Source organism: Astatotilapia calliptera, chromosome 14, assembly GCF_964374335.1.
Source record: "Astatotilapia calliptera chromosome 14, fAstCal68.1, whole genome shotgun sequence".
Classification (NCBI taxonomy): domain Eukaryota; kingdom Metazoa; phylum Chordata; class Actinopteri; order Cichliformes; family Cichlidae; genus Astatotilapia; species Astatotilapia calliptera.
The window spans coordinates 27,084,880-27,100,000 of record NC_137435.1 but is presented as its reverse complement, the minus strand read 5'-3'; the positions used below and the strand labels follow the sequence as shown (position 1 = coordinate 27,100,000).

At 41.9% G+C, this 15,121-nt stretch overlaps 1 protein-coding gene and 1 pseudogene across 2 annotated transcripts; both read right to left on the bottom strand.

The window, feature by feature from the left end:
• Positions 1-118: 118 nt before the first annotated feature.
• LOC113036734 (E3 SUMO-protein ligase ZBED1-like) lies at positions 119-8,765 on the bottom strand (annotated as a pseudogene). Its single transcript, XR_013901182.1, has 3 exons — positions 7,746-8,765; positions 2,151-3,164; positions 119-819 (listed from the first exon to the last, which is right to left on the bottom strand). The product of XR_013901182.1 is annotated as an E3 SUMO-protein ligase ZBED1-like (transcript).
• A 189-nt stretch (positions 8,766-8,954) lies between these two features.
• On the bottom strand, positions 8,955-10,238 carry LOC145419922 (protein CFDP2-like). Its single transcript, XM_080288402.1, has one exon. It carries the CDS (start codon positions 10,236-10,238, stop codon positions 8,955-8,957), a length of 1,284 nt encoding a protein of 427 aa, XP_080144528.1.
• Between the last annotated feature and the right edge of the window lie 4,883 nt (positions 10,239-15,121).

Here is a 15,121-nt window from a genome sequence, read left to right as displayed (position 1 = left end):
TGAATACCATAACAATAAAGGGTGCACAAAACTCAGTATTTAAAACAAAAAAGACAGCTGAAAACCCAGAATGTTGAACATTTTTCACTTCAAAGGAGCAATCTGGCTTAGTCCTTCTTTGCACTCAGCCAGTGACTGAGGCAGACTATTCTGTTTACATTGTCTGATGAGAAAGAAGCACACTTATTTTGAATGATGTGACCTGAGAGTGAGAATAATCTCTCACAAGGCACTGTGGTTGCAGGGGTTGACAGGTACTAGGGACTAGTAAAGCACTATACAAATACAGACCATTTACTTGCGTGCAATAGGTGCCAGCCTGGCATGTGCTCCTTCTCTCTTTAACCACCACTTTAGTGGACACTCTCCTATGTCAATCTTGGGCTCTGCTTTGAACAGATTCAGACAGCGGACTATAGCATCTTCCTCTGTATCTGAATGAGGAGAACCCAGCAAGCAGATGGACATCTTGCTCTTCTTTGGTGATGGTTCCTCTGTTGTCTGAGCAGATTGTTGGTGTGCATGCATCTCTGCCATCAGAAGGTCATGTACTGAAGCCCACACCTCTCTTCTTTCATCTTTGGAAAGGCACTTAAAGTCTTTAAACCTGGGATCAATGGCAGTAGCGATCTTCAGCCATGTGAGATTGCTGCTGTCCCTCCGCTGAGCTAGGCCATGTGGTAAAAAACCTTCTTAAACCTCAAAACGTAGACTGGGTCATCATCTGAGGGCTCCATAATCCTGAACAAATGACACAAGGCTGGCAACACCATGAAACAGGAGACATACCGCTCTCGCCCCAGCAGTTCGGTCACATATCTGCAATAGAAAGATCAAGTCTATATTTTTCTATTAATCACACAGAGACAAACATAAATACCACATATGAAAATACAGGGTGGGCCATTTATATGGATACACCGTAATAACATGGGAATGGTTGGTGATATTAAAGTCCTGTTTGTGGCACATCATCTAGGAATGCTCGGACCTGGCACCCATAATGTGGTGGTGCACCATCTTGCTGGAAAAACTCAGGGAACGTGCCAGCTTCACTGCACAAAGAGGGAAACACATCATCATGTAGCAATTTCAAATATCCAGTGGCCTTGAGGTTTCCATTGATGAAGAATGGACCCACTATCGTTGTACCCCATATACCACACCAAACCATCACTTTTGTCATTCCAACAGTCTTGGAGGGATCCATCCAATGTGGGTTAGTGTCAGACCAATGGCGGTGGTTTTGTTTGTTAACTTCACCATTCACATAAAAGTTTGCCTCATCACTGAACAAAATCTTCTGCGTGAACTGAGGGTCCTGTTCCAATTTTTGTTTTGCCCATTCCGCAAATTCTGTGCGCCGATCTGGGTCATCCTCGTTGAGATGCTGCATTAGCTGGAGTTTGTAAGGGTGCCATTTGTGGGTAGCTAATATCCGCCGAAGGGATGTTCGACTAATGCCACTCTCCAGTGACATGCGGCGAGTGCTACGCTGTGGGCTCTTGCTAAATGAAGCTAGGACACCCACTGATGTTTCTTCATTAGTGACAATTTTCTTGCGTCCACATATTGCCGAATCCAACACTGAACCAGTTTCACGAAACTTAGCAAGCAGTTTGCTGACTGTAGCATGGGAGATGGGTGGTCTCGTTGGGTGTCTTGTATTGAAATATGCTGCAATGACCCGGTTACTGCGTTCACCAGATATCAACACAATTTCGATCCACTCCTCACATGTTAACCTCTTCGACATGTCAATGGCTGTGAACAAAGAGAAACTTGTAAATAACTCATGAAAGAATAAAGTTACGTTGAAACCAAGCACACCATTGTTTTTCTTGTGACATTACTAATAAGTTTGATGTGTCACATTGCCCTCTTCCTATTGAAAAAACAAAAGTTGTATCCAAGATGGCCGACTTCTAAATGGCCACCATGGTCACCACCCATCTTGAGGAGTTTGCCCCCTCACATATACTAATGTGCCACAAACAGGACTTTAATATCACCAACCATTCCCATTTTATTATGGTGTATCCATATAAAGAGCCCACCCTGTACACAGAGAGGATGAGGTGGAGAACATACTTGAAAACAAAGCTAGAACACAAAGATAGACACACAATCATGAGAAACAAAATGATTACCTGCAAGGTTCAAGTAGTTCCTCCAGCTTTTGCAGTCTGTCAAGCTCCTGGTCAGTCAACATGGTCACCTTGCTGTTTTGCTGAGTCAGAATGGTGGTCAGCCCAGATTTGTTTCTCTGGATCCGCTTGATCATCTCTAGGGTGGAGTTCCATCTTGTTGGAACATCCTGAACAAGCGGTTCTGTTTGATGTCCATGTGCAGCTTGCTGTGCCTTTAATTCCTGAGCATTTGCTGGACTATGCTTAAAATGTCCAACAATCTTGCGACATTTGGCCAGAGCCCTTTCAAATGTGCTGTCATTAAGAGAAACTGTGACCGTTCTTTGCAGAATGTGGGCCATGCAGGGCATGTGTTCAAATGGAAGTAGTCTGGCGGCTGCAACCATGTTATAAGCACTGTCGGTGCCAAGCGTGGCTACCTTGTCCTTGATTTTCCATTCGTTTACAAAACTCAGAAAATGGTCAGCACACGCCTCAGCAATAGTGTCTCTCTTCAGTTTTACTCACTGTTAGTGCAAACGATTGCACAGTCCAGTTGTTATCAATAAAATGCGCCGTGACCCCCAAGTAATTATCGTTGTTCACCGAAGTCCAGTGGTCTCCGGTGAGAGCGACGTTCCTTACTTGCAAAAGCTTGCCGGACTGCTAAGCCCGACACAATGGTCTCGACAGTCTCGGCACAATGGTTCCTCTCGAGGGCAGATTGTAACACACATCTCCTGATGCAGTGCGAATGACTTCTCTCAGTCCATCATCTTCTACTATGCTAACTGATCGGCAGTTTTTACCTATCCAAACAACCAAGGAATTGGTTAATTTTTCTCTCACATTTTTTGTTATTCATCCACAAGCACCATTCTCCTGAAGCGCAGACTGGCAAGGTCCCGTAGAGGCGGATTCAGTGTTTGCTCTCAGGTGAAACGCCAGTGATGAACTGCTTCTGTGGTACCTGAATTCAGCTTTGCAAATTGTGCACCTTACTCATGTTTTGTCCAACAAGCCATCAGGCAACTTCTTAAAGAGAAACTTTAAGTACGCCCTCGTCCATGCTTGTGTGTGTTAGCTAGTGTTAGCTAGATAGCAGCATGGTGTCACTTCTTCTTCTTCTAATCATTTCTGTCAGGACAAACGCCAGCATAGCACACTGTTGCCCCCTCCTCCAGAGGTGCTCATGAGTTTAAAGGTCTTAGATTACAGGAAATTAAAAAAAAAAAAACTGTGTTAAATTTTTTTAACGCGTTAAACATTTCGCATTGATCTCAACAATTAACGTGTTAATTTTGACAGCACTAATATATATATATATTGTAGCATCCCTCCAACAGAAGACAGAGACGATCGGTGTTCCGGCTACCGGTGTTTATTAAGAATAGTAACACAGGCTACTGTGGACCATAGCCAATGCCAAAACAACAGGGAAATAACGCGCTCTCCAGAATCAACACAAACCCCGACTCTCGCTCCTTTTTCCCGCACACACCCACAACAACATTCTCTAACACCCATCCCCCGAACACTCTCAGCCAACCACACACATGATCTTCTCCAGACTGTCTGTCATTGGTAGCTGATCTGATTGACAGGCCAACCGGCCTCTAGAATACTACACATTCAAGGACACTAAGTAAATCACCATGCTGCCGGTGTGGTCCAACTATGCCATAAGTGAGTGGCAATTCTGAACACAAAACACTGATAACACAACAGTTAACTAACTTGTAACCCAGTCCGTTACAATTTACACAGCTGACAGTAAACTTGACTCAATGGCACAACTTTCCTTTTGGACCTATTTCTCAACCAAGACTACACATTGTGTAACAGTTCTTCAGTACTGAAATGTTTACTTGAAAACTACCCCTCAGTTATACTAATATAGATTTCTGTTTGTGTCTCTGTGTTCTAATATGACTGCCTTACAGTTTTGTGTTAACCACTTGAACTTTTGAAAGTGCTTTCATTAAGTTAGACCACTGTCTAAGACAGTTATGATTATGAGGCCTTGCAAGTTATCCCAGTAAATACAGTGTCCGTCTTGGATCAATAACAGCCTAATCCCCTCGTGGCTTATACTACGTGTATACACACAGACAGACAGACAGACACACACACACACACACACACACACACACACACACACACACACACACACACACACACACACACGCTTTTATAGATTGCACATCCACAAATTTGCACAGGCACATACAGCTCACCAGTAGGAGTTTAATCCTCACAACTGCCACCGGGTTATCAGCTTTGGTGCTTTCAGTCCATTATAGCAAATAGGAAGAGAAACTGAGCAAGGATGAAAGGATAAAAAAGAAAAACAGTTAAAATGATGAAGAACTAGCAGATGGGAATTTTAAGCAAAAATTGGGTATTTAATGGTGCATTACTTACTGGGTATAGTGTGTAAGTAAAATTAGTTTTAAGTTTCTGGAGGCTCCTATAGAAAATGTGTAGTAGGTCTCGTGTTGTACCAAATTAATATTTGTTAAACTTTATTCAGGTTTAGGTGATTAGCAGGAAGCAACAAAGTAGTCACACCTGCTGTGTAGTGCATTGACAAGGTTCCAACATTTATGTCAAATATAGCTAAACCAGTGAAGCGTGATTTGTCACTCCAAAGAACACATCTCCACTGCTCTAAAATCCAGTGGTGGCATGCGTTACACCACTTCATCCAGTGCTTTGCATTGTGCTTGGAGATGTGAGGCTTGTCTGCAGCTGCTTCTCCATGAAAACCCATTCCATGAAGCTCTATATGCACTGCTAAATCTGAAGGCCACGAGAAGTTTGGCGATGTAGCGACTGGCTTTGCAGATAGTTAGCGACCTCTTATGTGCATCAGCATCCACTTGTGACCTATCACTTTGTGGATGAGTTCCTGTCATTCCCGATTACTTCTGCTTTGTTATAGTGGCACTAACAGTTAACTGTGGAATATTTAATACTCCATGACTGGACTTGATGCACAGTCCCACAGTGCACACCAGAATTCCCTGAGCTCCTGATAGGGACCCATTAAAAAAAAAGAAATCTTTGTAGAAGCAGTCTGCATGCCTAGGTGCTTCATTTTATACACCAGTGGCCATGGAAGTGACTGGAACAATTCAATTCAGTGATTTGGATGGGTAACTGAATACTTTTGGCGCTAGTGTACCTTTACTTTACTACTCATCCATCTGCTTTTCCATAGGAATGGCTAAGAATGTACTGTTAATTGGTTTGTTTGTTAGATAGGCTATGCATAGATGACAAAACTGACTAATAATACAAACATAAGGTCTATCATGCAGATGTTTGAATTGAATTATTCTTTACTAAATTGCATGTAGTTCAGAGCATCCAGTTGGCGGAGTTCAATCATATTTGGATATTGCTTGCCTTCCTTTGGTTGCTTTCATTTTTTAGAAGGTTATGACAACAGTTCTAAAGGTTGTGCTGTTTTGAACCATTTATACAGCAAGGAGAAAAATAGTACACTTCCAACAAAATTTTGCTGCCCTACAGGTACAATGTATTTAGTAAGAAAATTGAAAAGTTCTTGTTTTGACAGAGGACCTTGGGAAACTGGATTACCAACTGGATTACTACTCAATGACAATAATTTTTCAAGAGTAACATTAAATAATGTTGGCAGAGTGAGTGGAAAAAAATTATTCATTAGCTTAGTTGCAATGAGTTTCAATTTTAACTGAATATTATCAGTAGGAGCACAGTAAGAAACACAGTGGAAAAGCTCTGTGGCATAGCAGAAAGGGCAAGGGAGGTAAAACAATTTTATTGTAGAAACTTGAAAATATTACTAATTTTGCTAAGAGATTATACACACACTAGGTTTTGATAGTGTACACGGAATTGAGTTATGCAAATTATTCATTGGAGAAATTGTCCCCAACTCTGCCTTGCTGATTACTGTAATAACATTTTTAACAAATTAATATTTTTCCCTACATAATATATTTTTTAGCGTTATTAGTAAGATTTAAAAAATTGAAACAGACAACACACACACGCACACAGACACACACGTGTATTTCATGCTGGGCTGTGAAAGGGAAAAAACAATTGCACATAAATGCAAATATGATTTCCTTGTTTGCATATCAAACCATGTCTTGGTGTTTACACCCCTTAATTACAATGTTTAATTAATTACAACAGGAATGTAATGGGGGATATTTACAAGTCTTCAAAGACTGTAAGATAGAGAAAATAAAATGATGTGCACAGCAAATCCATCATGTCCAAATTAACACTGTCGGATTTGATTTCAACACTATTAAAGTGTCTATATGGGTCCACACCAGAGAGTGTTAATTTAACTCTTTTTGGAGAGTTGGTACGTTAACTCTGATTTAGTGTTAAACACCAAATCTGTCTGGAGTTGATAATTTAACACTTGGTGTTAAGAATTTATATATTAACTCTCAAAGAGTATTTTAGTTTAACTACGTAAGAGTTATCTTCTAATTCATTCTAAAAAGCGGGAATTTTACTGTTCTGTACTTCTAGAAATTTCTTTTGGAAATAAACATTTACTAAAAAGACGCAATGGTTTTTGAAAAACATTTATTCTGAACTGTGCACCACAATTTCAAAACATTTTCTGAAAGATGTAACAGTGTACATGTTCTCACTTTCATTAGAATTTTGTTTATCAAAAGGTCTGACATGGTAAATGCAAATAACAGCATTCTCATCACTTATTTCTTCAATACAATATGCATGTCCTTCATTCATCCCTTTGTGGAACTTCAACGCACTTCTGCTCTCCCCCATATTCCATCTTCACAAGCATATCCTGTGCGGAGATTGAATAAAAATTAGTTGACACTAATTAATGGCACAAATAATCCAGTAAACAATTGCAGCACAGTAAAAAAAAAAAAAAGGAATCCTCTTTGAGCCATTACTTGTGTAAAGTATTTTCCCAAAAGACAAAGACACAGGCAACAGGTAATACTGAACTAAATGTAAAACCTCAACCTTTTTAATTTTTACTTAAACCGTGTGCACAAAACTCTGGAGGGATCTATTACTTTACTTACTTAGCACTTAGTTCTTCCTACGTCGAGCGGCGCATCGGGCAGCTAGTGATCTCCATCGATGTCGGTCAGCAGCGACTGCTTCAGCTTCGTCCCAGGCAATGTCGACAGTTCTCAGATCGTCCATAAATGTTCGATGCAATGTGGTCTTTGGTCGGCCTTGCTTTCGCTTGCCAGTGCGTGGACACCATGTCATGGCAATCTTAGCTGGGCGATGAGGGGGTAGGCGTAAAATATGTCCCGCAAAGCGAAAGCGCCTTTCTGCAACAACATCGGCTAATGGGCGGGTGCCTGCTCTTCGTAGGACCTCCTCATTTGTTATTCGGTCCCGGTAGGAAATTCTCAGGATTCGCCGCAAGCCACGTTGTTGAAGCACGTTCAGGTGTTGAATAATTGCACTTGTTGAGCGCCAGGTTTCACTAGCGTAAAGTGCAGTAGGGAAGACTATAGAGTTCAGTAGTCTGATCTTGACCCTTACATTCAGGGAGGTCGAGTTCCAAATAGGTTGGAGACATCGCAGGACACCAACTGCCTTCCCTACTCTGGCGTCGACATCCCGATCAGAGACCCCGTCATTCGAGATGATGCTGCCAAGATATGTAAAATTCTCCACCTCTTCAGCACGTTGTTGGTTGATCATGACAGGAATGCGGGCACGTGCATAGCCAACTCGGAGTACCTTGGTTTTTTTGCCGCTGATTCTTAATCCAACTTTCGTTGCCTCCCTCTGCAGGGCCACGGTCAACTTTTGGAGGTCTTCCTGAGTCGAGCCCAGCAGGGCGATGTCATCTGCGAAGTCCAAGTCAGTGAGATTACGTGCTTCGTGCCAGGGCACACCGATGCCAGCTTGGTCAACTGATCGTCGCATGATGAAGTCAATTACCAACAGGAAGAGGAAAGGGGATAGCACGCATCCTTGTCGGACGCCAGTATTGATCTTGAAGAAGGCTGTGCAGCCGTCATCCGTCCGGACGCAGCAACGGGAGTTGGAGTAGAGACAACGAAAGGCATCTACAAACTGCTGAGGGACTCCATAGTGGTGTAGGATAGCCCATAGAGTCGGCCGGTGGACGCTGTCAAAAGCCTTCTCGAAGTCAATGAAATTAATAGAAATCTTCTTTTGGTGTTCCAATGTTTGTTCAATGATCATGCGGAGGGTGAAGATTTGCTCGATGCATGACCGGCCACTCCGAAACCCAGCCTGCTCTTCTCGCAATCGTTCGTTCACAGCGTGTCGTAGCCGATTCAAAAGAGCGAGGCAAAACACTTTCCCGGGTACCGACAGCAACGTGATGCCCCGCCAGTTGTTACAGTCTCCCAAATCACCTTTTTTTGGAAGTTTGATAATGGTGCCTTTTGTCCAATCATCGGGTACATGTGATGTTGACCAGCAGGTGTTTAGGAGTCTTGTGAGGGCGGCTTCAAGATGGGGTCCACCATGCTTCAGCATTTCGGCGAGGATTTTCTCCAGGCCTGCGGCCTTTCCACTCTTGAGGAGTCGGATCGCTGTCTTGACTTCAGTGATGCTGATTTGTCCGATATCGACAGGAAGAAGATCCATGGAAGGTGCCAGGTCTTCGGCCTCGAACCGTTGGGGTGGCTCAGGTTGGTTCAGAGTATCGCGGAAGTGTTCGACCCATCGTTGTTCTTGTTCAGCTGCAGTAAGGAGGACACGTCCATTTTTGTCTCGGATTGGAACACCGCGGCCACCACGAGCCCCAGTTAGATCTCGTACAATGCAATATAAGGTTCAGGTATCGTTCCGATCGGCTGTTTCTTGGGCTTCGATGCCTTTAGCTTCGATCCATTCACGCTTGTCACGCCAGCAGCTGCGTTTGACCTGTCGGGCAAGGTCTTGGTAGGTGGCCATGGCCCTCTCACGCTGGTCTGCAGAAGCATGTGGGTCAAAGGCCACCTGGTCCCGAACTGACTTTCCCAAGCGATGTTGATCTATAAGTTCCCATGAACGGTCGGAGATCCAGCGCTCCTTAAAGCCGCCCCGTCGGCGACCAATCTTCGATTCTGCTGCACCGACCACAGCCTCTTTTAGCTCATCCCAGAGTGTATCTGGATTTTTGTTGTTATTTCCTTCCGCAGCAAGGAGCTGGAAGTGGTTTCTCAATTCGAGTTGAAATTCCGCTGCCGTATTTGCATCTTTTAGGCGTTGAATGTTAAAAGGACTTGGCCGCTGCAATCGTGGTTGGAGGCGCTTCAGGTGAAGTTTACATTTGGCAATTAGCAGGTAGTGATCCGAGTCAATGTCGGCTCCACGCCACACTCTAACATCGCTAATGGTGGATGCCCAGCGGGATGATATGCAGATGTAGTCGATCTCGCTTGTATATCTGCCACCGGGGGCCTTCCACGTCGCCTTGTGTATCCGCTTGTGGCCGAAGAAGGTGTTCTTGATGGTCAGCCGGTTTGCCGCACAGAACGAGATCAGCCGCCCACCGTTTTCATTTGTCATTGCTGCGATTCCAAACGGGCCGATAGTCGATTCCAGGCCATCCCGGTTACTGCTTATTTGCGCGTTGAAATCTCCGCCCACGATCAGCAAATCATGACGCGGGGAGTTGTCAATGGCATCCCGGAGCATCGCATAGAACCCATCCTTGTCAGTATCATCAGCCTCTTCTGTTGGAGCATATACTTGAAGAATTGTGACTTTCACATGCCTAGCTTGGAAACGAGCTAAGGTTAGGCGGTCTGAAATGGGCTTCCAGGCCAGCAATGATGTTGTTGCACGTCGCGAGAGGATGAAGCCCACGCCACGTGCATGGTCTTGGGCATGGCCAGAGTAGAGCACCATCTTTCCATCACTAACCATCTTCCCACTTCCTGCCCATCGCATTTCTGAGATGCCCAAGATGTCCATACGGTACGAGTCAAATTCATATAGAAACTGGGCCAATTTACCTGTTTGGTACAGAGTCCGTACATTCCATATTCCATAACGAGTAGTTTCTTTTGGGTCGAAAATTGGTCGACGCATCGGGCAGTGGATGACCCGAGGGCTTTTCTCCACTGTCGTCATTAAGGGTTGCCGATCATCATCTTCGCCCTGATTCAGTCGATACTGAGATTCACTTGCTGTTTCCGTAGCAATTGGAGTTTTTACAGGGTGGGGTTGCTAGCCCCACGCCCAACCCTCCTCCTTTCTCATCCGGGCTTGGGACCGACAATGGCAGAGTTGGAGGGATCTATGCTAACGTAGAATCCAGTCAGGACGCCTGCTACTGCTGTTTGCTCGTTTTTTTTTATTTTTATGGGCGATCGTTTTCAGGCTTCAAGTAGCACCATTATACCAACATTTCACATTCTAGACATTGTTTTAGGTGTATTTGACCAAAAGTTTGACTGAAAATTCACATGCAAGCTTTTTTCAAGGCTGTGATATTTGCCCGTAAACAATACCTTTCAGCTAGCTAAAACAGAATATTATGCTATCACCGAGCAACATGGCTAATGCCTTTCACACAGCTTTGTCTCAACTCCAAAGAGCCACAGAAGTAAAAGCTCATAATAATAATTGAAACAATCTTTGAAAAAACGACTTACCAAGCATCGCAAACAACTCAAATATGTAGAGCAAACTGTTCTGAAACGGCTTCACTTCAGCTTCAATTGGAGCCGTGCTGGGGGCGGAGTCTGTGAATTTACTCTGTTGGTGTCATAGCCCCTCTAGGAGTTCAGAGTTAAGAGGTCAAGAGTTAATGTTTCCATTGTAACACCTCCAGATTTGACAGAGAAACACTCATTTTTAACACTCGATTTTAACTACTATCATTTTACACCTCAGAGTTACATTAAAAGAATGTGACTCTGCTTAGAGTAAAATTAACTCTACTTTTGCAAGACTATTAACACCAAAACATTTAACACTTTTGAATTTGCTGTGTGCCATCAGAAAGCAATGTATTAAGATTTTATTAAGCTTTTTAATTTTTATGGTGTTACATGATGTCTTCATTCAGAAACATTGAGTATAGGAGGCTTAAGGGGAAGATTTTGAAATAAATTTTTCTATAGTAAGGGTGCAGTGGCCCCAGTCTTCCAGTCTTAAACTTCCACCTCCAGTAAAGCTTCGATTGAATGAGACTAAGGACATTGAGTCCACATGGACCATGTTCCACGCCTTCATTGCTGAGGCTGCTGCAAGTGATTGAGGGTCTCCTCTTTGGTGGCCTCAGGATTTCATCTTTGCTTTTTGCAGATTATGTGGTTATATTGTCTTAATCAGGTGGTTACCTCCACCCTGCAATGGAGCAGTGTGTAGTGGAAGGAATGAGAATTAGCACCTCTGAGACCAAGTCCAAGACCATGTTTCTCAGCCGGAAAAATGTGGAGTGCCCACTCCGGGTCAGGGACGAGTTACTGCCCCAAGTGGAAGAGTTCAGGTATCTTGGGATCTTGTTCATGAGTGAGGGGAGAGTAGAACATTTGACTGAAAGATTGATGTGTGTGTTGTGGTGAAGAGACAGCTAAGCATAAAAGCAAAGCTGTCAATTTACAGTTCAATCTACGTTCCTACCTTTACCTATGGTCATAAGCTCTGGGTTGCCATAAATGCAAAAGTTGATTTCTTTGCCATAACTTTAAAACTTGAAATAAACTGTTCCCTATGGAGACGCAATAGTGTTTTTTTCCCCAAAGCTGACTGTATCTTCAGTGACATAGTCAAATGTTTTCAACTTTTAGCTTAACAGTTCAAATTTTATGTTAGCCATCTGATAACCACTGAACAATTTTCAGAATGCAGGAAAGGGGCTTTGTGGTGTCACATATTATATTACTGAGATGGAAATTCAATCAGCTCTGGCATATATATATGGGAAGATGAGTTTGTTTCGTAAAAATGTTGGTGTGCGATGTTTTTCATATTTTGTCCTCTTCCTAAGGATTTCAACTCTGTTCCCTCATGCTAAGAAAAATCACTTTGATACACTGGTCACACACCATCTATATTGCCGCTTAATGCCTGAGTGTGTATGTGTTTGCACGTGCATGTACATGTGTGTTTGCATATGATATTCCTGTTTCCACCTTCTTTTTGGTTAGTAAGCCCAGGGCAACTGGTAGAGTGGTTGCCATGGAGTTTTGACATCATCTCATAAATGAGAATAGATGAGTCTGGGAAGTCAATATGGGCTGGAGCTGCTGAAGGGTGTTATGGGAAAAAATGAACACTGCTCCATCGAAATAACCTCCACTTCCCACTGAGTCACACAAGCACACAGATATACACAAGGTTGCCCACACTCTCACAGATAAAATTATCAGCTTGTGTTGGCATGCATGCAACCACAAGTGTGTCAGAGGTAAACAACATTTAAAATGTTTCAGTGGTGAGGTGCTTCACATTTAGAAGCATTTCATTGTACCCAGATTATCTTCAGGTCAGTGTTTATACCAGTGGCCTGCAGGTATGTGAGATTCTTTGAGCGCCATTGAAACTTGCTTCACAACACTTCATAAGAGATCGTACTATGAAAGCAACCTCATAGGTTATTTGAAGTTTAAAAGATTTACATGTAAAATATTGAACATTAGCTAAAACCGTTCTACTATCAGTTACCCTTAACTCAACCTTGGTTTATCATTTTCTTGTAAAGTGAAAACAATGCACATTGCACAAAGCACTGCAACATGTTTCTAATGGTAGGACAAATGTAGACTTCGTTGACAGTGCACTGTGTGTGATTACTGTATACATGTTTTGAAATAATTATGTTTTACATTCCTTATGTGGTTCTAGCAGTAACTTTTGAATATAGTGATTAAAAGGCATTCTAAGTGCTTGTGTCAGGCCCCCACACACAGATGATGCATTAGGTTCTTAGCTAGACAGTTAACTGTCACCATAGTGGGAGATTGATGAACAAACACACATTAATACCAAGAGTCTCAGTCATAGTTAAAGACATAAACGATATATGTAAAAGATCCCTGGGGCAGGGGTGACTTTGAACAGAGAATGTATTACAAACTTTATGCAAAAAATAACTATGTTAATGCGTTTGAATTAAATGACACCAAACAGTCTTTAACAACCCTGATCCCAAAAAAACTGTTGTGTTGTGTAAAGCATAAATAGCATTTTACAATTTATAAATCTCATGAACCCATGTTTTATTTAAAATAGAACATAGAAAACATAATCAAATGTACTACAGTATTTTAAGAAAACACTTCAGCTCATTTTGAAGTTGATGGCAGAAACACATCTCAAAAAAGTTGGGATAGGGTCAGGTGTATCACTCTTTTACAACAGAGTATGGACAGTCAGTGACCAGCTGCATGAGTTGTTGGTGAGGAATGGTGCCCCGTGATTGTTGGATAAAGGATTTTAGCTGCTCAAGAGCTCTGGGTCTTCTTTGTGTTTTTGTTTTTTTTGTTGTTGTTTCATGATAGGCCAGTTTTCAACTGGTGAAAGGTGAGGACTGCAAGCATGCCAGTTCAGCAGCATCAGCTCTTGTACTATGAAGTCATACTGTAATAGATGCAGCATTGTCTTGATAAAGATCATAAGCCTGTTCCTGAAGAGTACATAATCTGGATGCGAGCATGTGTTGCTCTATAACCTCCACTAATGGTGCCTTTCCAGATGTGCAGGCACTAATGCACCCCCATACGATAAGATTTTAGACTGAGTGCTCATAACAAACCAGAGGTATTCTTTAATATCAGTGAACAAAGTAGACAAAGTATGTTTTTAAAATTAATTTCACGTATTTCACAGAGCAATTCTCCACTTTTCCTCAGTCCTCCTTTCAATGAGCTTTAAAGGTCCAGAAAACAGCTGGATCCTGTTCACATGTGTCTTGTTCTTTGCATGATAAAATGTCAAGCTGCATCTATGGATGGCACAGTGAACTTTGTGATTTCTCGACGTTTCCTGAGCCCATGTACTGATTTCCATAACAAAAGACTGACAGAGATTTACTGAATCTCTCGATAATTTTATGCAATTAAATATTCATAGTTTTTGCAATTTCAGATTGAGAAACATTATTCTGAAATTGTTTCACAATTTGTAATTGCTGTGTTTTTTTTTAAGATGTGAACAACTCTGCCTATATTTCCTTCTAAGAAACTCTGCCTTTTTAAGATGCTCTTTTTATACCCAATCATGTTACTGACTGATTACCAATAAACTTAGTCTCAAAATGTTTCCACAGCTATTTCTCTTTATTGATTCTGCAGCCTTTTGTTAACCTTTGACAACTTTTTGTGTGTTGCTGTCCTTAAAATAAACAAATTGCTTTCTTAAAGCGGTACACTTTATAAACATTGGCTATATTTTCTACATTCTATTTTGGAAAATAGAATCCCAATAATTTGCAGATCTCGTGTTTACAAGATCTGCAAATTATTGGGATTCTGTTCTTATTTAGATTTTCTACTGCATCCCAAATTTTTCAGCAGTTGAGAGAATTATGTTTTCAAGTTTGAAAAGTGATATATTATCTTGTTTTTGTCGCTGTTGTTACAAATTAGTACCATCAAATAAGCTGAATTTCAAATTGGAATAAAAAAGCAACATGTACCCATTCGTTTTTTATCTCTGCTCTTAGCTCTCCTTATGCAGATTAGTGACTATACATGAATGACAATAATGTGAGCAGAAAATTACCTTTGTAGCTAAGGAGACCTTCACATCTTCCCTTAGCTCTGAGACCGTGATGATTCAAACAAGGCTGATGACAAGATCCACCTTGTTTTTGCTTGTGAACTGAATGCTGTGAATAATGGGAAACCCTGAACTAGAACTGTTTGGCCCTGAGGAGGAAACCATGCAAATTTGTTTCTTTCACATTCAACATTTTTTTTAATAGCATCAACTAATTACAAAAGAAACTTAGGGCAGTGCTCAGCTCTCAACTTAAAGTCAAAGGTTTCTTCTTACCCTCTTCTTTC